The sequence below is a fragment of the Paramormyrops kingsleyae genome, chromosome 23 (assembly GCF_048594095.1).
Source record: "Paramormyrops kingsleyae isolate MSU_618 chromosome 23, PKINGS_0.4, whole genome shotgun sequence".
In the NCBI taxonomy this organism is placed as follows: Eukaryota; Metazoa; Chordata; class Actinopteri; order Osteoglossiformes; family Mormyridae; genus Paramormyrops; species Paramormyrops kingsleyae.
In genome coordinates, this window is record NC_132819.1 from 15,735,916 (window position 1) to 15,755,438 (window position 19,523).

Genomic DNA, 19,523 nt, shown 5'->3' on the forward strand with positions numbered 1-19,523 from the left:
TAACAGTGGTGATCTTAAAACCAGTTTCCTGGTTTGTGATTAATGGAAAAGGCTAGCAGTGACTGAAGATTTTAGGTTTAGGTTAATATACTGTTCGCTAAAAGACTACAAGTCCCATAACCACTCGCTTGCTGAGGGTCCTTTCCGTTCAAAGGTGCCAAGGATCGCTCCTCCTCGCTTCCTGAACCAGTGTGATAGTGCGGGTCAATAACAGGGCACCGTGATCATTTCACAGATGATAGCCGCTGTTGAAGTGAGCCTCGGTAAACTTAAGGGGAACTTTGCCATGCGTGGGCTTAATGCACCTTGAAGAGGAACATGGGAGATAACAATGATCGAGGCCAGAATACCCGCAAAAGAAGGACTACAATATCTGGGGCAGGGGTGGCAACTTTGAAACGAGGGCATGGGAACAAGTCCGGTGCGTGTGAAAGCATCGCCGCCAACCACAGCAATGCCAGTAAGGAGGACAAGGTGCGCGAATCGCCCACGACATCGCGGAAAGACAAGGGAAAGCATGAAGACTCAGGTGATAAGCTCAGGTAAGGGCTATAGCTGGCCGTTTATGGCTGCTGATCCTTACCCAGCTGTATTTCTCTGTGCACTGTGCCTGTGCCAGGATGGCAGCTGCCTCACACTCAACGTGGCATGTCTGACTAAACGGTTTGCAACCTTAACGCCATCATTACGACCAGACATGTACGTACAATCAACAGGACAATTCCGATAGTTTAGGGTCAATATCAGCATGGCTTTGAACTGATCCTTGGTCTTCGGCGTCTTCAGTGTTTCCAAGGATTCATTCATCCATTCGTTTCAAGGCAGGCGCTGGGCAGGGGGCTCCTTTGCTTGGGGCAACAAGTGTCTTTTGTCGGATGGCTGATGACAATGTCTGCCGTGCCTCTAACGTGGCGCCTATGTGGGTGAAATGTCAGCCTGCGCAGATGTTGCAGCGGTTTCCCAACATTCCCCACATTCATTGTATTAGCCAGTTCTTGTCAGCTAATGTGATCGTCAAATTTGTGATTCTGTTCTGCAACGCAGCTCAATGCAGGAGCCCAAGCTGATACTGAGTGTGGTTTGAGTACGATAGAGATACAGGCGATCTATATTTGCAGCATCAAGAAACATCCCCTAAGTCTAGAAACCTAACTAGGTGGAAGCATGTCTGTAATTAGCTGCATTTTTGTACTCCTGCTCATTTTCTGGGAATTGCACTCATCCTGCCCCAGGTCAGTGGAAGTGAGCGTCAAATCAGGCACAGTCAGGTTCAGTTGTCAATATTACTATTTCGCCCGAAATCTCGTGTTTAATAAAAGCGGCGGCTCCCGCGAAGACGTAACTCATTCTGAGATGTGACACACAGTGAGCAGAGGCGCGCAGGAAAGCCGTGGGTTATTGCTCACATGTGTCATGTTATGTCAGTCTGCGAGGCTGGAAAGTGTGGCAGTTCCCTGCGGGTTTGGCATTTGTCATGGGGGGTAGGCTCGTAAGGGAACGCTTATCTAGTGTGGCACCTTTAAGATAACACTGTGTGTCTTACAACAGCGCCAGTCAAACTCAACCAGATGGATCAGATTTATGTACTCTGAGGAGTTTGCTTTTAGTACACTGGAAAAAATAAGCCATACATTAATATATATGCCTACCTGCCTATACTCTGCTGCCTTCTACTTCAGTTCCTGGCACCGATGCTTTGGACTGAGACCTTGTTTTGCCCGGTTCCTGCCAGAGGAGGGCGTGGTGTCTCTTAGAGTCCAGTGGCCTGTACTACGAAGCGGGGTTGCTGGCTTATCAGGGTAACTTGTTGGATTTAAGGTACCACAGTTTAATTGGACTTCATATTCGTTCACCTACATTTTTCCCAGACTACCTTAAATCCGACAAGTTACCCTGATAAGCCAGTAAGCCTGCTTCGTAGTACAGGGCCCAGTTCTCACCTCAGGGTTTAATCCAGTCATTGGGGGAGTGTTTCCTTGCCACTGCCATTTCAGGCTAACTCTCTGGGGACATCAGGACAACATGCAGTGCTTTTTCACAGTGGTCTTTGTGAAAAGTCATATATAAATAAAATTGAATTAAGATTGAATTTTTTCTGCTATAGTCTAATTTTTTTGGTTCTGTCTCCTAGTTGCCACCGGATTCAGGAGTCCCTGCTCAGCTCAGCCAGTGGCTACAGCAACTATCGGGGCATCCTGAACTGGTGCGTCGTCATGCTGGTGAGTAGCGGGTCGGACACTATCGGGCCTCAACCCCACAACGTACTGGTCGTCTCTGAGAACCCGACTGTCATCAGTTCAGATCCCAAAGGCATCAGTTTTTAGCCTTATATGGGAACAGCCAAGGAAATCTTTTCAAAGCTTCCAGATATCTCTCAGCGTCTGTGCCGTTCCTGTGCACCGTGGTGACGTATCACAGCAGAAGCTGAAGACCACCTTTCACACTGAAGGTCTCTACTGGTTTCCCCTTCACCTTCTCAGTTCGGTACAGTTTAATGCATTAAAATAACTTCAGTCATAACTTGTGTTCCTCAAACTTTAAATGCTGTTCTCTGGACAGGAAATGCAACTCACAGATACCACCTATAAAATGGGATGCTGGTTATGACACTTTGTAACTTAATGGCTGCTTATGTTATTTTATATTCATAATATACATAAATATATAAAGAATAAACAGATTTAACATCTCTCTATAATATCTCATAATGAAAGATGACAGGTGACATTTTTTCTGATAAGAAGGTTGCAGTTTTCTGTTTATGAGGCATGTTTGACAGCTTTCAGTATAAAATATTTATTTGGGCTGGAAATGCACCCCTAAGGCCTCGATTCACTCTGCCTGTCAGTGAGCCGCTGAATCTGGAGGAATATTGGTTTTGTGCGGACAGCGTGGGGTTCAGCAGCCATGATCTGCCTGTTGATCTGTATGAAATGGCAGCAGTGAGGGCACGGGCATGAGGGAATCGCGATAAGGACGCAGCTCCTCAGATAGCGAGCCAGCAATAACACACTGGGTGCCTGTCGTCCTCTGGGGAGCTCCTGTGATTTATAGCGGCAATGGGCTTGAGAGGAATTTGACCAGAAGCCAAGGCAAGGCGAGGCGAGGTGAGGTCACAAGTCCTCCTGGTACGAAATGGGTGCCTGGAGTGGCTCGGAAACTTCCGGAACCGTCTTGGATCAGGATGTGTATGGGGAGATGCCTTCAGGCCATACTAGCTGAAAAGAAAGTGGCCGAGGGTCTGACTGAAGGTTCGAGTGTGGAGCATATAACCCGTCATTCATAACCCCCCCCCCCCCCCCCTCCAAAAAGAGTTTCCAACAGGGCTGACAGAACGGTGCAGCTGGATACCACGAGTTTATAGCATGCAAAATATGTGCAAACTGCAAATGGAACTCTTTGAGAATAACACAGCCGCTTACTCAGCCTCTCATTAAAGACCTTTGGTGGGTAGGTACCATGACGCGGGTTTGTGCGGGTTTGTGCGGGTTTGTGCGGGTTTCTGGGGCTGAGGCAGCATTAGTGTGGATTGGGACAGCTCTCTCCTGGAGGGAACTTTGCTCTATTTTGATCGCCGTTGCTGTCCCAAGGCTGCAGACCAGCGGGGCACCATTAATGGGGACACTATCTTCTATCTGCTGCAGGTTTTGTTTTTTGCCCCCCTGCTCATTTAACAAATCCATGAACCATGGGTCCTCCCCAAACCCAGCCATGGGCAGTAATACTGAAGATGACTCCATGGTTCTTGAAAGGTTTGCTGAGATTATTTTTTTATTGACGTGGTTTCAGCTTACTCTGCCGGCTCATAATTTCAGACCTGACCTGCAGGGTAGCGTCTTTAGTCGGTCGTTGGCTCTCGTCAGGACGCTGCACAGGGCTGCTTTGTGTCAGTCTCGCCTTTCGGGGGGGGTGTGGAGTGGCAGGAGTGTGCCGCACCCCGGCTGTGAAGGGTAGCCAGAGCAGCCTCTCTGTTTTGGGAGACGTGGAACTGGCGTGAGTCAGGCGGCTGACCTCGCCCGGTTGACGTGGCACTTCCTTGCACTTGGCAGGCTGCCTTCCCCCATCGCTGAAGTCCCGTCCATCACAGAGCCAGTCAGGCCCAGTGATTAAAGGCAGCTGTTGTCACAGAAACCAGGCCCCACCTCCTAAGCTGTTAACATGCCTTATAGTTTTAAATACAGTTGCATTACTGCATTGTATGTGTTTTTTACAAAAAATATTCAATGTGCTTATATCCGGGTTACCAGAACAGTCACCCTCCTGGGACTGGATGTTGTAGCCATTCTGTTGTGATTTCTACTCCTTAACCATGATGCCACCTACTGCTTTTTCTATGAATGGCAAGTAAATTCTGGTCCAAAAACAACAGTCTTGTTTCTTTAAGTATTGTTTTTCCCTGTCAATTGCACCTCCTTGATCTTCATAAGAACGAGCTTATAGCAAAAGAAAATTTGGCCAATCAGGTTGCTCGTTGCTGGGGAGGCAGCGGCTCAATGCGGGGGTGTAATTTCAGCAGTTTGCGGGACCCGGCACGTGGCGGTCCGTTATGGGCGCGGCATGCAGCAGTGCCAAAGGAGAAAGATGGACTTAAGCTGTCCGCCTCTGCAGCTGCCTTCTGGAAACTTCTTAACTTTGCCTGACATTGTTTTTTTTTTTCCCCCTTTACTTTATCCTTTGTTACAGGGGTGGGAATCTGTGAGCAAAGCACTATGCATTCCACCCCTCTGATTAACAGCATCTGAAATTGAATCATCACCATGACCGCTGATTCTATAGAGATATTCGCAGCTGCTTTGAAGGCACTGGATCACGTCTACCGCATTGCGTGTGGCACGGCACGCGGAAATTACCGGCTGCAATCGCCGTGATCACGTGAGCTACAAGTGCAAAGTATCACGTGGCGTCTAAAAATAAACACCCCGTGGCAGCGGGTCCCTGTGAACATGAGCGTGGTCTGCAGCGTTGCGGTCTGTGACGTTGCGGTCTGCGGCATTGCCGGCCTCGTTTTCAGAGCTACTGGGAATGATTCCCCTCCCATAAGTTTAATTCCCGGTGAACTTTCCTCATGTTCAAACCTATTTTATCTCCTTAGGAGCAGGAAATACACACGAGGAAGATGTGAAGACAAGAGAGAGGGGCGGTCATAAAAAGCTGGCCTAATTTTCCTTATTATTTACATATATAGTGTAAATCTGGCCGGAATCCATAAAGGGGCGTGGCCAGCACCTCTTACAGGGGATTCCTCATTGGCTGCCGTTCCCAGGGGGACGGCTTAAGGAACAGCTGTTTGTTAATGCCTGACAGCTAAAATGAAAAGAGGATTGTTAAGTGCACCGGTACCCTAAAGCGTAACAGGAGAAGTTCAGTTTAAACACCTTCCCCAGGTATAACAGCAGGGTCATTTTTAGGTCCGGAATCTGTGACTGACTGCGCATTACTGTCAGTGGTGTTTCTGAATCAGGACGTTGATGACCTGGGCCTGAGCCACGCTTATGTTTTACATCAGACGCACAGGTACATACACATGATCCCACTAAACCAATGCAGGGAGCCAGACAGATATTCCAACCACATTTACATTTTATTTTTTCTCCCCAGTATTTCTTCAGGGCACATCCCCAGCTCAGAAAGTCAGCATTTTTTATTATTATTATTTTTATTATTATTTTATTCCACTCCTTTACATTGAGATACCACAATGTCACACCACCGGAAGATTCTCTTCAGCGGTGAAATCGGACGAATGGGGAGCGGCGATTGTTGCCAAGGTTACCGCATCGTCAGCCGCTTTAGTGACGGTCCCTCGTGCCTTGGGGGAAGATCTCCCTGAGATTGAGCAGCTGAAGTTTCCTCTCTGATTCTGAGATTAAAGGCAGAGCTTCCCCCTCCCCCTTCACACACACACACACACACACACTGTGCCCCACTTATGAAGTGCCTTATACATTATGATGAGTGAGGCCCAGAAAGGTCCTCTCATGGTCTTTGTTTGAAGAGCAGAGCATTAGTCCTGCACTGAGGAAGCAGAAGTGACACTTCTTCAGAGAGCGGCAGTGTCACCTGTAGTAAAAGTATGTGACCACTAGGGGGCCCCTCCTGGCCAGCTGTAGTTCGCTCGGCTCACATTTGCCTCTGACTGTTGCCGTGATACTGACACTTTATACACCTGTAAGTCTGAGCCCGGCTCCCCCTGCCTTCACCGGCAGAAAGTCTTCCCGGTGGCAGCCCCCCCCTGACACCCTCTTCCCTGTGTTCCAGATTCTAAGCAACGCCCGGCTCTTCCTGGAGAACCTCATTAAGTAAGTACAGCCTTCACATCTCCTATGGCCCAGTCTGGGGGCAGCACTTAGGTCACATGACCCCGGGACCCTCAGCTAGGTCACCCCAGGCCTGACCGGCGTATAGCAGGGATGGCGTTTCGCTAATACCGTCGTAGGGAAAACTCCGGAAGGAGCCGGCACGTTCCGAGACCGGGTCCTGTATCTCGGCGCAGATAGAGCTGTCGCCGTCTGACAGCTGGAGACGCATGCTGAGCGGGGAAGTGTGCTGCGCAGGAGACGCGGGCAGGAGTGCGGCGTCTGCCAGCTGCTTCTGCGCTGTCTGCCTCACCTGCGTCAGCTTCTGTTCTAAACTCCGCTCCCTGCAGCTGTCAGGGAGGGCATGGGGGTGGGTGGGGGGGGAGAGGTTGTGTGTGTGTGTGTGTGTGTGTGTGTGTGTGTGTGTGTGTGTATATATATATTTATACACACACACACACACACACACACACAGCCCCATTTCCAAAAAAAGTTGGGACGCAGTGTGAAAAGTAAATAAAACCAAAAGCAATGATTAAACAATCATATAAACCCATATTTAATTGAAAATAGAACACAGACAATATATCAAATGTTGAAACAGAGAAATATTATTATTTTGTGACAAATATATGCTCAGTATGAATTTGATGCCAAAAACACGTTTAAAAAAAAAAGTTGGGACAGAGGCAACGGAAGACAGGAATGTATGTATATATAATTTTTCTTTTCTTTTTGCCCAGACTGACGGTCTTCTGCTCTCTCTCACTAGATATGGCATCTTGGTGGATCCCATTCAGGTGGTTTCTCTGTTCCTCGAGGACCCGTACAGCTGGCCTGCGCCGTGCCTCATCATCGGTGCGTAGGCCGCTGGCCACAACCTCTGCTGGCGCGTGGGGGCCGATCAGGGCCCCCGATCAGGGGGAGAGCCAGATCCCACTCTTTCGGGTCTGTAATCCACCCGACTGGTTCCCCTTACATTGACGATTGCTGATGATTAATCGATTAATCAGACTTTAAAATATTGAGTATTGAGAAAGTTAAAATACACTGTTGTTGACGAGAAACTTGCACATGAGTGTGACCTGATCCCGACCTTCTGCTCCTTGCACATCAAATCCACGTAACGCGTGGAATTTTCGATGATAGTAATGTGCCTCGTTACTGCAGCTGGGATGATGTTGATACATGGCCAGTCTCTTAAAGGAGCGGCGCGCGTGTGCGTGCCTGTTAGTCCTCCTCCCCAGTCGTCCTCGTCATCTTCCTCCCACCTCCCATCCCGCGGCGGTAACGGCTCTCAGTGCCCCGCCCGGGCGGGCAGTGGAAGGCTAATCCCTCTGCCGCCATTTAAGTGGCGCCGCGGTGAAAAGTGCCCCATCGGCGTAGCCGTGAGTCGAGGAGTAGACCTGCCTCGTGAACGCCGTGAGGACAGACGTGTCTGCGTGCTTCCTCCCAGAGCCGTCCTGGTTTATGTACTCTGGGGGCTTCTTGGAGCTTGTGCAGAGTGTCTCTCCTGTTCCCTCTGTTTCAGTGTCGAACATCTTCATCATGGCCGCTCTCTACACGGAGAGGAGGCTCTCAGTGGTGAGTGACCAGCGGCCGTGTCACTGGGCCGATCTGCTCTCCTGAAGGGGGAGTCCGCGAGGGCCCCCTCTGGACCTCTGAGTGTCAATGTGACAGGAACCTCGTGTCTCCCCCCCCCCAACACCAGGGCACGTTTGGGGAGCGAATGGGTGCCTTCCTGTACCTCCTCAACCTCTCCGCTATCCTCTGCTTCCCAGTGGCCACCGTCCTGACTGTCAGCTCCTTGACACCAGGTGAGTCCCCCCCCCATCCCCCCCCCCCCATCCTGACCTCTAGAATGACTTCTGCTTCCCCCCAGCCAGCCCAGAGCTCCCTCGACGCGTGTACTATTCCCACGCTGGTGTAGCCGTGTGCTGGTTAATGGGAGATCCTTTTCAGTTACCTGTTTACGGGTGAAGTGGCTAATCCCAAACATTTGTCCACCCCCATTTCTCCTTTGTCTGCTGTGGCCCCTCTTTGTGTGGCCCTATAGGAATGCAATAAAGAGTCTAAGGGCTTAAAGCCTGTTTTGTCCATTTTCCTTGGGTCTTTTTGTGGCAGTCATTATTAACAGCCTGTATTTATAGCTCACCATTCGCTGCAGAGTCGCTGAACAAACACCGTAAAGGCTCAGATGGGGTGGGGGGGCTCGACGAAGCCCCAGGCCGTCCGTGCGTGTTAGAGGCCTTGGGCACCGAGTTACAGGTCGCCGTGACAACCCGCCTCAGCGTGACCCGACTCGGTCGTCACCTCGATGGAAAAGCAGCGCGGCCTGAGCTTGTTCAGAAAATAAAACCAGAACTTTAGTCAGTCGGTAAATCAAAAGAATAATGTCCCCTGCTTATCGAGGCCTTTGTTTATTTATCATCCGTAACACGGAGCCGGGGCAGCGCCATAAATGCATTGTTAACAGCTCCTCTCAGAGGAGGAGCGCTTGTGTGGAAAGGTCAGAGGCACACGCGGCAGTGGTCCCCACTGCCCTCAAGGGGGCGCTCCGTAAAGGCCATTTCCATACAGCCCGTGGCCCTTTCTGAGTAACCGGGGCTCGTCTGTCACAATCAGTCGGGTCTCTTGCCAATTTTATCATCATGGTGCGATTTCCTTGCCATTGGCCTCCATCTTTAGAGGATAAACAGCATTTCACAGTTCTTTCATTTTGGGGGGGGCGGGGGGGGGGGTGTAATAGCATGGGGAACTTGTCAAAGATGTTTACCATCAAAGGCCACTCTTCTCCGGTGAGCTGCTTCAAATCCCCTGTTGATTTCCAGCATTGATGTAAAAGGTCAGGCAAGCATGTGCATTTTGAGAAACATGGGTGGGTCGCTGGAGATTCGTGCCTGGGTGGGGCCATAGGCCTAGTGATGGGGAGGGGGGGGGGGGGCGGTGAGCTCAAATATCGATTAGTCATGCCTGTACCCATTACATATCACCTTTTCTTGCAGTGGGTGGGGTCTTTGTGCTCGCCGTCTACACCATCATCTTCCTCAAGCTCTACTCCTACAAGGACGTCAACAGGTGGTGCCGAGAGATCAGCCACGCCAAGGCACGGTCCCTCTCCCGCTCGCATTCCTGTGAGTAGCCCTTAGCGCTTAGCCTTTAGCGCACATGTGGCCGTACCCCCGAGGCCTGTCACCCAGCAGGAGCCTCATGGTCTTTAGGTGTTATAACGCGTTGCTGTGTGTGTAGGGCTTCGTCCATGGGACCTTCCTACTCCCAGGAGTCCTCGAAAAGTGCTGTTAATCCTTTTAGCCTGGTTTGTATTGGCAGCATAATGACTTCTAGGGTTTTAATGCTCAGAATGATGGATGGAATGAGCTTTGCCTAATTTCTTTATAAATAGCTCCTTTGATCCTCGGTCATTTTGATGTCTGTAAAGAGCTGCGTGTTTTTGCTTGCATAAGTAATTATTTTGCCGGGCACACAAACTCCAAACTCGCATCGTAGAGCAACGGCATTGGGGACAAATGCTGACTATGCTGCCCTCTGCTGGCCAAAATGGAAAGCTGTTATTCAGCAGGTTTCCTTGAGTCTGAAGGAACTGATTCACTTACAGGCCCGTCGGTGCACCGCGCTAATGGGGCGGCAGCACACGCACAAGTTTCGTACCCTGGGAACCTCACGCACCGGGGTAAGTGTGCATTCCCGACCCCAGCACATGCCACAGTGCCCCGCTGAGTCGCACTGAGCTCTCGTCTCTTGCTCCCATCAGATATGTACTACTTCATGTTCGCCCCGACCCTCTGCTATGAGCTCAACTTCCCGCGGTCTCCACGGATACGCAAACGCTTCCTGCTCAGAAGGCTTTTCGAGATGGTGAGCCTCATGGGAGATTCCGTGTGACATCACGCCATGTTCGTGCCACTAAGGGCGTGACGCTGGCTTGTTCTTTCAGGTTTTCCTCATGCAGCTGCTGGTGGGATTGATCCAGCAGGTATGTGTGACCACAATTTGATTCCCCAATGATAATTATTACTCATTACTATATTTCGGAAAAAATCATTTTTGCATGAATCTATTATATCCTATGAGCCTTGATTTAACCTTAATTGTACAAAATATCACTCACTTATGTTTTGTGTCTAAATTTTAATAAATATGCTCTATTTATTGTTTGTTTGCAGTGGATGGTGCCAACCATTCAGAACTCCATGAAGCCGTTCCAGGTAAACACGCTGGGGCTTCCCTGCCCTGTTTTGACTTTGGGGTCTGTGCCCCCAGGTCTGTCTTCATGTCTGAATTCTGCCACTCTGTCCCTACCTTTGCAGGATATGGACTTTTCCAGAATAGTCGAACGCCTGCTGAAGCTCGCGGTAAGTGCAAAGAACTTTCATGTCGCGGACAGGAAACAGGAGCCCAATGAACACAATTTGGACTTACAGTCCTCTTCATTCGTATGTCTGAAAGTTCGTATGTTGAAAGTTCATAAGTAGAGGAGCGTCTGTATATATTTAAAGTGAATTCATGTGCCTGATGTCCTGTGTCATATGCTTGTGGGCAGTATTGGTAATATGACAGTTCCAGTTGGTCATGTTGATAGTATTGGTAGAAACTGATTTATCTCATAGGCCACTTTGACAGTATGGGCAGGGCCTGACTTTTCCCATTGGCTGTGTTGACAACATGGATAGGCTGTGTTGACAGTATTCGTAGACTTTGACTGCTCCCATTGGCTGTGTTAACAGTATGGGTAGGCCTTGACTTTTCCTATTGGTTGTTTTGACAGCATGGTTAGGCTCTAACTGTTCCCACTGGCTATGTTGACAGTATTGGTAGGCTTTGACTGCTCCCATTGGCTGTATTGACAGTATGGGTAGGTTTTTACTATTCCCATTGGCTATGTTGACAGTATGGGTAGGCTTTGACTGTTCCCATTGGCTATGTTGACAGTATGGGTAGGCTTTGACTGCTCCCATTGGCTGTGTTGACAGTATGGGTAGGCTTTGACTGCCCCCATTGGCTGTGTTGCAGTATTGGTAGGCTCTGATGTTACTGGTAAACACAGAAACCTGCTGGCCTCGCTTCTGCTCCAAACCAGTGTGAAGACACAAGGTTTCCTTCTCTCTATCTACCTAACAGGTGCCAAATCACTTCATTTGGTTGATCTTTTTCTACTGGTTTTTCCACTCCTCCATGAACTTTGTAGCTGAGCTCATGCAGTTTGGGGACAGAGAGTTTTACAGAGACTGGTGGTAAGTGGATCTCCTTCACTCTCCTTCACCCTCCCTGCCACACACCTTCCCTGGCTCTCCTTACCGTCACTGATCCCCAGTTTTTTTTTCCCCTCTCCCCATGTGCTGAAACTGTGATTTTTCTGCTAGAAATGTGTGTATTTTGCTTCCTTTGTGTGAATTAATTCTGGGGAAAAAAAACTGAGAAATGAAATGGAAGTCAAAAAATCAATTTCTCATTAGTCATGGAATTAAATCTCATATTAAAATTACCACATTGAACAGTTGAATGTCCTTGCCTAAAACACCAGCGTGAATGTGTGTGTGTGTGTGTGTGTGTCTCCATGCATAGACTTTATGCTTGAGATTTTGTGGATATATGCCCTTGCCCTAATTGACTTAAATAAACCTCCGTTCCCTTTTGTAAATGAAGATTAGGTTTTGCGAGCCATCTGGAGATGGGCCTCTGCTTCATTTCTATCACCTTTTTGGCTTATGGAACTGGGATTTTTCCAGAGTATTAAACAGTGTCAGGCAGAGAATAGGAATTCACTGAATGGGGATTATATGGGGGGGGGGGGCTGACCTGGCTCTCAGTGAACCAAGAGCATGAGCAGCGTGTCATAGTGAAGCAGTGGATCCAGAGTGTGTGGCCTTGCAGATCACAGAGTGAGGCGCATTTTTCACAGCATGGTAATAACATCCACTGCAGGTGTGGTTTCATGCACAGTGCCGGGGGGCACCGGGAGTACAGGAAAATTATGATTTGCTTTCAGAAACGGAGCGCTTTATTGCAAACCAGCCCGGAACGCTCCCCCCGCCCCGTCATCGTGGCTTATTAGCGTGGAACAGATAAATGCCAGAGCCATTTAAAATGTCCTCTGTGCGTGATTCGACACGCTCAGCGGGACGCCGAGGGCCACCGCAGTGAAAGGGGGTCCCCCCCCACGCGCGCCGCCCCGCCTGGAGTGGAATGGGAAGCACACGGCCGCTTCCACGGGCCCCTGGGAGATTATCTGCCTGCTAAATCCCTTCACGGCGGCTCCCCTGTCTCCTGTTTGTCCCTGCTAGACTGACGCCCAGAGGATGTTAGTTCAGCTTAAAAGCAGTAGCTGTGTGTCTGCAGTGGGAGAGATAAGGGGTCTCCTTTAAGGAGGCGTGCCAGTAATCTAAGCCGAGTGTGTTCCTGCGTGTGTTCCTGCGTGTGTTCCTGCGTGTGTTCCTGCGTGTGTTCCTGCGTGTGTTCCTGCGTGTGTCCCTGCGTGTTTCCCTGCGTGTGTCCCTGCGTGTTTCCCTGCGTGTGTCCCTGCGTGTTTCCCTGCGTGTGTCCCTGCGTGTGTCCCTGCGTGTGTCCCTGCGTGTGTTCCTGCGTGTGTTCCTGCGTGTGTTCCTGCGTGTGTTCGTGTGTCGCTGGAAATTTGTCCCCCTCACTCTTCGGCCTGTTATACGCAGCACAGGCACTGTCTCCCCTGAGTACGACCCCCCCCCAAACGTCAACGGCTTCCCCACGGGCTCTAAACAGGTGACCTGTTTTTGCAGGAACTCTGAGACAGTCACATACTTCTGGGCGAACTGGAACATTCCGGTACACAAGTGGTGTCTCCGGTGAGCAACCCTGTGCGGGGTTTGGACACAAGATGCATTTAACAAAATAAAACATTTCAGTTCATCCACTTATCCAGTCTTGTCATTGAATTATGCAAAGTAAGGGTCATGAAAACATGTATATAATATGCATGAAGGACCTGGGTCTTATTCCATAATTCTTCCCATTCTCTTCCCCATACCATATATTTTATCATCCTTAAAGATCCAGCTTTTTCACATCCACCTATTCATTTTTTTAAGAACTGCACCATATTCCACCCATGCTCAGCCCCAGACTTTTAATTTGAAATGTGTGTCCCCTCCCTAAAAGGCACTTTTACAAGCCTATGCTGAGGAAAGGAGTCCAGAAGTGGGTCGCCCAGACTGCGGTCTTCCTAATGTCGGCCTTCTTTCACGAGGTGAGGCTGCGGGGGGGGGGGACGTTCCCGGGCTACAGCCACGACCACATTGCATTTTTGACGCATATTCCTGCCACAGGAGCACAGCCAGACCATATTACTGAAGCAGCCGGTTGCCAGATCACGGTAGCCATGGCTACCTCGTGCTTGGTACCTCACCGGCAGAGAGGACATGCAGCATCTAGGGTTTGCCCACAAGCCTGAGAGGCGGCGGGGGGCGGGGGGGGGGGAACTTATAATAGGCGCTAAGCCCCCGGGAGAAGCATGTGCGAGTAGATGCAGGAGAAAAGGGGCGCAGCTTGCTTTCGTATCGCACAGTTAATGGGTAACGGGTGACCACATAGGAGATGACCTGCAGTGTGTTCTGCTGTGTTCCCAGTACCTGGTGAGCGTCCCCCTGAAGATGTTCCGCCTGTGGGCCTTCATGGGCATGATGGCGCAGGTCAGCAAAGTCGTCAGCCACATTTCACATATCTCATGATTCTGCTATATAAATGTTCTGGGTCGGATTCTGGGTCGGGGGGGCAGTGTGCCGCTCTGTAGCTTAGGACTGGGGATCAGAAGGTTGCCGGTTCAGATCCTGCAGCTGTCAGAATGATGGCACTGTTGCGTCCCAGATCAAGGCCCCTACGCTGGCTGACCCCGTGCTGTGACCCCCATTCGCGCTCTCACCTGTATTTCTACCTGTGTGTCTCATGTGAAGCAAGATAGGATAGGTGAAAATAGAATTTCCCTACTGGGATAAATAAAAAAGAACTCTTATATTCTAAATTTAGGTGTATCTTTTGTTTTATTAAATTCTGGGGGGAAAAGCCTCATCTGACTTTCCTGATTCAGATTCCCCTAGCCTGGTTCGTGGGCCGATTTCTTCGAGGAAACTACGGCAACGCGGCGGTGTGGATCTCGCTGATCATTGGCCAGCCCATCGCTGTGCTCATGTACGTCCATGACTATTACGTACTGCACTTCCAGCAGTCGCCAGTAGAGGGGGCAGACTGAGTCTGTTTATTCTGTAATAACAACAGGTATAAATGTATTTTATTTTTGAGAACGTTGTATGTAAGTGTTATATAGATAAAGAGCATTTTGTGGCTAATGAATCTGGGGGGGGGGGGAATAAGGTTGTTAATTTCCTTGCCCTCGGTTGAACCACCCCAACCTTGCACTCAACGGTTTGAGCTCCATAACAATCACGTGCCATCATGCACCATTGCAGCTACATCGGAGTTCTTTTTTTTTTATTGCATTTCTATTATTTACTTGAAATATTTGGTTTTTTATGCACATACTGACATGGGATACTGGATCCACACGTTTCCATTATTCTGGTCATTTTTAAATCTTTTTTTTTCATTGTGGCACCATTAATTGTCACATTTTGCGATTGCAGACTCCTTTAATGCCATGGATAATGTTAGTGGTATACACTAAAGACTAGAGTTGATTATTTTTATTTACATAAATTTAATCGCAGTGCACTTTTATGCAAGCTCGGGTTTGCGGAACTTTGCGGCGTGGGTTCGCACGTTTTAACTGCCCGTTAATTAACGGGCAGTTAATTAATTAAGTCGTGTATAATTAACGTGATTTTTGCCTGATAGATGTTGGGGTATTAAATTTGTATTTGTCTGATTAAATTCCTTTCCTGGAGCTGTTCGCTTTACAGCGATTTTAAAGCACTCGCTAACTGACCTGACTTGGGCCGTTTATAAGAGCAGCTTCCTTTTTTCCGTGCCATTGCGTCTGTTTGTATATATCTCCTCAAGTAAAGAATTATAAAAATGCATAGTAATGTAACTGAAATTCTATTTTTTGATAAGCGATCCAAATTAGAAAATACCTGTAACGGGTATTCAAAGAGACCAACCATGGTATTAATTTCTGCCTGCATATGATGGAAATGTGAACCTTTTCTGAGCCGTACAGTTAATCTGTATTTTTGTCAAAGTTCCGCTCATTTCCTGTAGCTGAAAAGCCATCCTGTTTTTTTTCCTCCATTTGTTTTGAATACATTTTAATAAGAGCTGTAATTAGGCTCTTACTGGCTTTAATCTTAACCAAATAACACATTTTGAAAATCCGTTACTTTAGAAACAATATTATTTTAGGAGACTTTCATGAGGGTGATATTGCTGTAATTTTGTTGGAACTGAATGCAACTTTTGCATTTAGCTGTAAGAACCTGTCAGTACATTACAGTATATATTGGATAAGTCTGACTTTTCCCACTGTAGTTTTGGTCCAAGTTGGAACATAGCATTGGAATCTGCCTTTGCAGACCTTGATGTCCTGTCCGCCTTAATTTTGCATACTAGTTTAAAAACGTAATAACTCAATCCGTCCACGTACAAATATGATTTATTTTTTTTGTTTCCAGTTAAGACATGGGGTTTTGGTGTATTTTGAAAAATGAGGCTCAACAGATGCTTTTAAATATCAGGGCCAACCTGGTATTGTGATACTAGGCAATTTTTAAAGAGATGTTTGTACTCGTTCTGTTCTTGCCCCAAAATCTCAATGTTTGCAGCTCCCAGTTTGGTAGCTACTATACTTGTGAAATAAAATCCTGCCTGTGGAATCTGACTACTGTAAATGCCTATTTGTTTTCTTTAACTGTAAATTGCACATTAATATTCCTGGCACATTGCCCTCCTCCCAAATCTGCTCTAAATATGTCCAAATAAAATGTACACGGTAACTACCTACAATCTATAAACAGTTTATTGAAAATACATTAAACAAGATCATACATTAAGGGAAAACAATGACATGGTTCAGGAATAATTACACAAAAACAATTGATCTTTGTCATCATAGGTCTCAATGTTGTGCAGAGGGACAAACTGAAGTTCAAAATTAAGATCGGCGGGGGGGGGGGGGGCTGGCCTTGGCTACTGCTGCGGAAAAAAAAAAAGGTTTCTGTGAGTCAGGGAACATTCAACATTTTCCATATATTCTGAGCAGAAAAATATATATTCATTATTAAAAACAGTATTTCTGATCTGCCCAATATATCATGCCATATATTGATAGTATAATAATATTTTATTGATCCCCATGGGGAAATTCTCTTTACACCTCTCCCAACTTGCCCTCTGGAGGTGAGAGCGAGCTGGCTGCAAAGGGCAGCCACCCACAGCAGCACCCAGGGAGCTGGGGGTTAAGGGCCTCGCTCAAGGTCCCAAGGCCTGACTCGAACCGGCGACCTTATCACAGACACAGAGGCTTAGCCCACTGAGCCACACCCTGCCCTAAACATGAAACGACTGCAGAATCCAGTTCACACCCTTATCTATGTTTGAGTACGACTGATCACTATTGAAATATTTAAATCATGTACATATTTCTGCCCTGTACACACGCTGCTCACCTTTGCCTTGTTCTGAACCGGCAAGTATAGTTTAAATTCCGCCGGAAGCTCATCTTCCGAATACAGTCTGTCGGAGAAGTACACTCTTCGGATGCGGCAGTTTGCATGGATCTGGAATAGCGCACACAGGTACTTAACATTAATGTTCTTACAGATGCTGGCAAATAGTTCCAGTTTAAGTGGCAGTGGACACCCAATACCAGTGTCTTCCAGCTGGGGGACACCCCCTCATCTCCACCAGCTCACCTGCACCCGGAGCGTCTCGATGTAGTTGGTGCCGTAGGCCCGCCGTGTGAAATCGGAGAGGTTGAACTGGATCTGGTTCCAGCCGTCGTCCAGTCGCATGGGCATGGTGCAGATGAAGGGCTTCACACGCGTGGTGCTCTGGTAGTTGCTCGCCCGAAACCGTCGCCTGACGTTCTTATCATCCAGAACCTGGAAGTTAATCGCGAAGAGTGTAGCTTAGGACAAGAGCCTTGACATTAAAAATGCCCAGATTCTGTCAATTCCACCTGCCACTAAGCCATATCACGGCCCTGGGGGGGGGGGGGGTAATGTCAGCACAACAACCAAAAATACACACGTGAGTCCTGTGTCTCAACTTTGTCTCTTCATAAAGAAGCTGGCTATTATATAGAATAACTGTACCAAAATTATAATGTATATCAATACAATATCGAATAAGATTATATATTACATAGTTTAATGGTGACAGTTATTGCCTTACCTGAACTTCAAAGGTGAAATATTTTTTTAAATTCTTGATGATCATAACCAGGAATGGGAGTTTAATTCCAAGGGTCTTCTTTGGGTCTGCTGGACAGGTGATGTATGTGGTACTGTTCAATGAAAAGAAAACAGAAAAAGAATTTTACTTAAATGTGTCAATTGATTTCATGGAATACTAATAAATTAAATAAAATCCATACCTAACATTGGTCCCCTCCACTTCCAGCACTAGAGACTGAATGTCGTTGTCAGTTATCCGCTTGATATGACCGTTTCTCACCTGTTAATATTAAGTCACACATTAAAAAAAGATAGCCTAACGCTGCTGATCCGCCAATTCAGGATGGGGGGTTGGAAGCAGTATAGAACACAAGAGTGGGGTCCATTACATGGTACAAACATGCGCACACTCATATACACAATTACAGAATTCGGGTAATATTAGATAAGCTACTTAATTGCATATCTCTGGATTGCGGGGGAGGAAAACCGCGCGAACCGGGAGGACATGCAAACTCCATACATACACAGAATAGAAATTGGATTCAAACCCCCAATCCTGGAGGTGTGAGACAACAGTGCTACCATTCGTATTCAGTATATAACAACGACTACGACACAATGCTAACATGATGCAAAGTATTCATACAAATACCAGATTTCTATATACAGACGATGATTTCATACGCGCGGTTGAACAACATAGTTAGCTAAACAACTTAAGCTAATGTTCTCCCCTAGCTAGAAAGAGCACTCGTACAGCTACATAATTAAGCTTCATCGCGTACAAAACACAAGCTTTTATAAACCTGAAACGGCTTCGAATACGCCTGGAATGGCACCCAAGATGTCGCTATATGAAAGCCAACAGTACAATACAATGTAAGTTAAGCTACCTTTTTGTCCCATATCTGGAGGGGTTTGCTTCCGATGCTGTAGAGAATGGACAGAAATCCACTCTGAAATGTGTTTTTAAACATTTTCCTCTTTGTCGAACTGCCGCAGGCACGCGTGTCGCCTCCCTTAAGCTGGTTCTGTTGACGTTCCGCCCCGCAGCGGTTCCCGGCGCTATCGGCTCCGTGGGGAATCAAGACTTCAACAAACCGTTCCGCTTCTCTGAAATAAATTGCAGAATTAAATTTACTAAAATCGTGAAAAATAACTAGTAAAAATATTAAATCAATACTTTTGAATACTACATCCAGATGCATGAGAGTCCACTGTTTTTTTTTTTTTGTTCCAAGGTAGATAAAGGCTAGAGGAAAAGGTAAATCTCCCCATTGCAGACTACCGTTAAATTCCCTAAGATTAGAGAATAATATAAATAAAACGTTTCTTTAAATTAGAGAAAATAACCGGTCAAGTACCTTTAGAGTGCCATATACCAGAGAGATTGAGCGGCATGTGTAATGGCTCTTCGTATTATATTTTCCAGTTGCTATGAAACACAGCCGGGCCCTTTACCACGTCGGACTTTTCAGTGTTGACATCTCGGTTACTACGGCAACAGACACTCAGCCAGATATTATAACTGTTCAAAAGGGGTGGTGCACAACACGGAAAATAAAAACACTGTTATGTTTTTCTGGGATGGTCCAATGCATATAAAAACTAAAATTAAAATGTAATATGGTACGAAAGCCTATTAGTGACATAGTTTTAGACAAACATTCAACACTGCCAATCCAGCTGATATATTGTTTTAATGTAATTATTTTATAGAACACATAACAGAAAACATGGATATACGAACCGTAGTATTACTTTTTCAAAAATTATATCTTTTTCATTTCACTAGGCTATAGGGATTTTTAATATTTAAAAGTCTGAAAATGTGTATTTATAGTATTTTACTTTTAACTACCTTTATTAAGTACGAAAACACATGGGC

At 47.1% G+C, this 19,523-nt stretch overlaps 2 protein-coding genes across 4 annotated transcripts; one reads left to right on the forward strand and one right to left on the reverse strand.

Annotated features, from left to right (window-relative positions):
- The first annotated feature begins 146 nt into the window (after window positions 1–146).
- Window positions 147–16,116, forward strand: dgat1a (diacylglycerol O-acyltransferase 1a). Of its 2 annotated transcripts, none has more exons than XM_023811908.2 (17): window positions 147–542; window positions 2,132–2,219; window positions 6,259–6,299; window positions 7,069–7,154; window positions 7,828–7,880; window positions 8,008–8,113; window positions 9,302–9,430; window positions 9,913–9,987; window positions 10,069–10,172; window positions 10,252–10,290; window positions 10,481–10,522; window positions 10,625–10,669; window positions 11,436–11,548; window positions 13,067–13,132; window positions 13,446–13,533; window positions 13,913–13,975; window positions 14,347–16,116. In XM_023811908.2, exons 1-17 carry the CDS (start codon window positions 319–321, stop codon window positions 14,530–14,532), a joined length of 1,548 nt encoding a protein of 515 aa, XP_023667676.2. In that variant the 5' UTR covers window positions 147–318; the 3' UTR covers window positions 14,533–16,116. The 2 variants fall into 2 exon arrangements, with proteins under 2 accessions (XP_023667676.2, XP_023667677.2); XM_023811909.2 differs by having other exon boundaries at window positions 14,371–16,116.
- Window positions 16,117–16,236: 120 nt separating this feature from the next.
- cfap20 (cilia and flagella associated protein 20) lies at window positions 16,237–19,120 on the reverse strand. Of its 2 annotated transcripts, none has more exons than XM_023811915.2 (7): window positions 19,000–19,120; window positions 18,529–18,748; window positions 17,833–17,912; window positions 17,631–17,742; window positions 17,150–17,338; window positions 16,904–17,014; window positions 16,237–16,427 (listed from the first exon to the last, which is right to left on the reverse strand). In XM_023811915.2, exons 2-7 carry the CDS (start codon window positions 18,610–18,612, stop codon window positions 16,425–16,427), a joined length of 579 nt encoding a protein of 192 aa, XP_023667683.1. In that variant the 5' UTR covers window positions 18,613–18,748; window positions 19,000–19,120; the 3' UTR covers window positions 16,237–16,424. The 2 variants fall into 2 exon arrangements, with proteins under 2 accessions (XP_023667683.1, XP_023667682.1); XM_023811914.2 differs by having other exon boundaries at window positions 16,237–16,430.
- Between the last annotated feature and the right edge of the window lie 403 nt (window positions 19,121–19,523).

Coding starts and splice junctions, on each gene's coding strand:
- cfap20 (XM_023811914.2), bottom strand. CDS start 18,612: ATGTTTAAAAACACATTTCAGAGTGGATTTCTGTCCATTCTCTACAGC. Junction 17,743..17,832: donor GTGGAGGGGACCAATGTTAG/GTATGGATTTTA, acceptor TTCATTGAACAG/TACCACATACATCACCTGTC. Junction 17,339..17,630: donor ATTTCACCTTTGAAGTTCAG/GTAAGGCAATAA, acceptor ATTAACTTCCAG/GTTCTGGATGATAAGAACGT.
- dgat1a (XM_023811908.2), top strand. CDS start 319: ATGGGAGATAACAATGATCGAGGCCAGAATACCCGCAAAAGAAGGACT. Junction 10,291..10,480: donor TGGTGGGATTGATCCAGCAG/GTATGTGTGACC, acceptor GTTTGTTTGCAG/TGGATGGTGCCAACCATTCA. Junction 10,523..10,624: donor ACTCCATGAAGCCGTTCCAG/GTAAACACGCTG, acceptor CTACCTTTGCAG/GATATGGACTTTTCCAGAAT.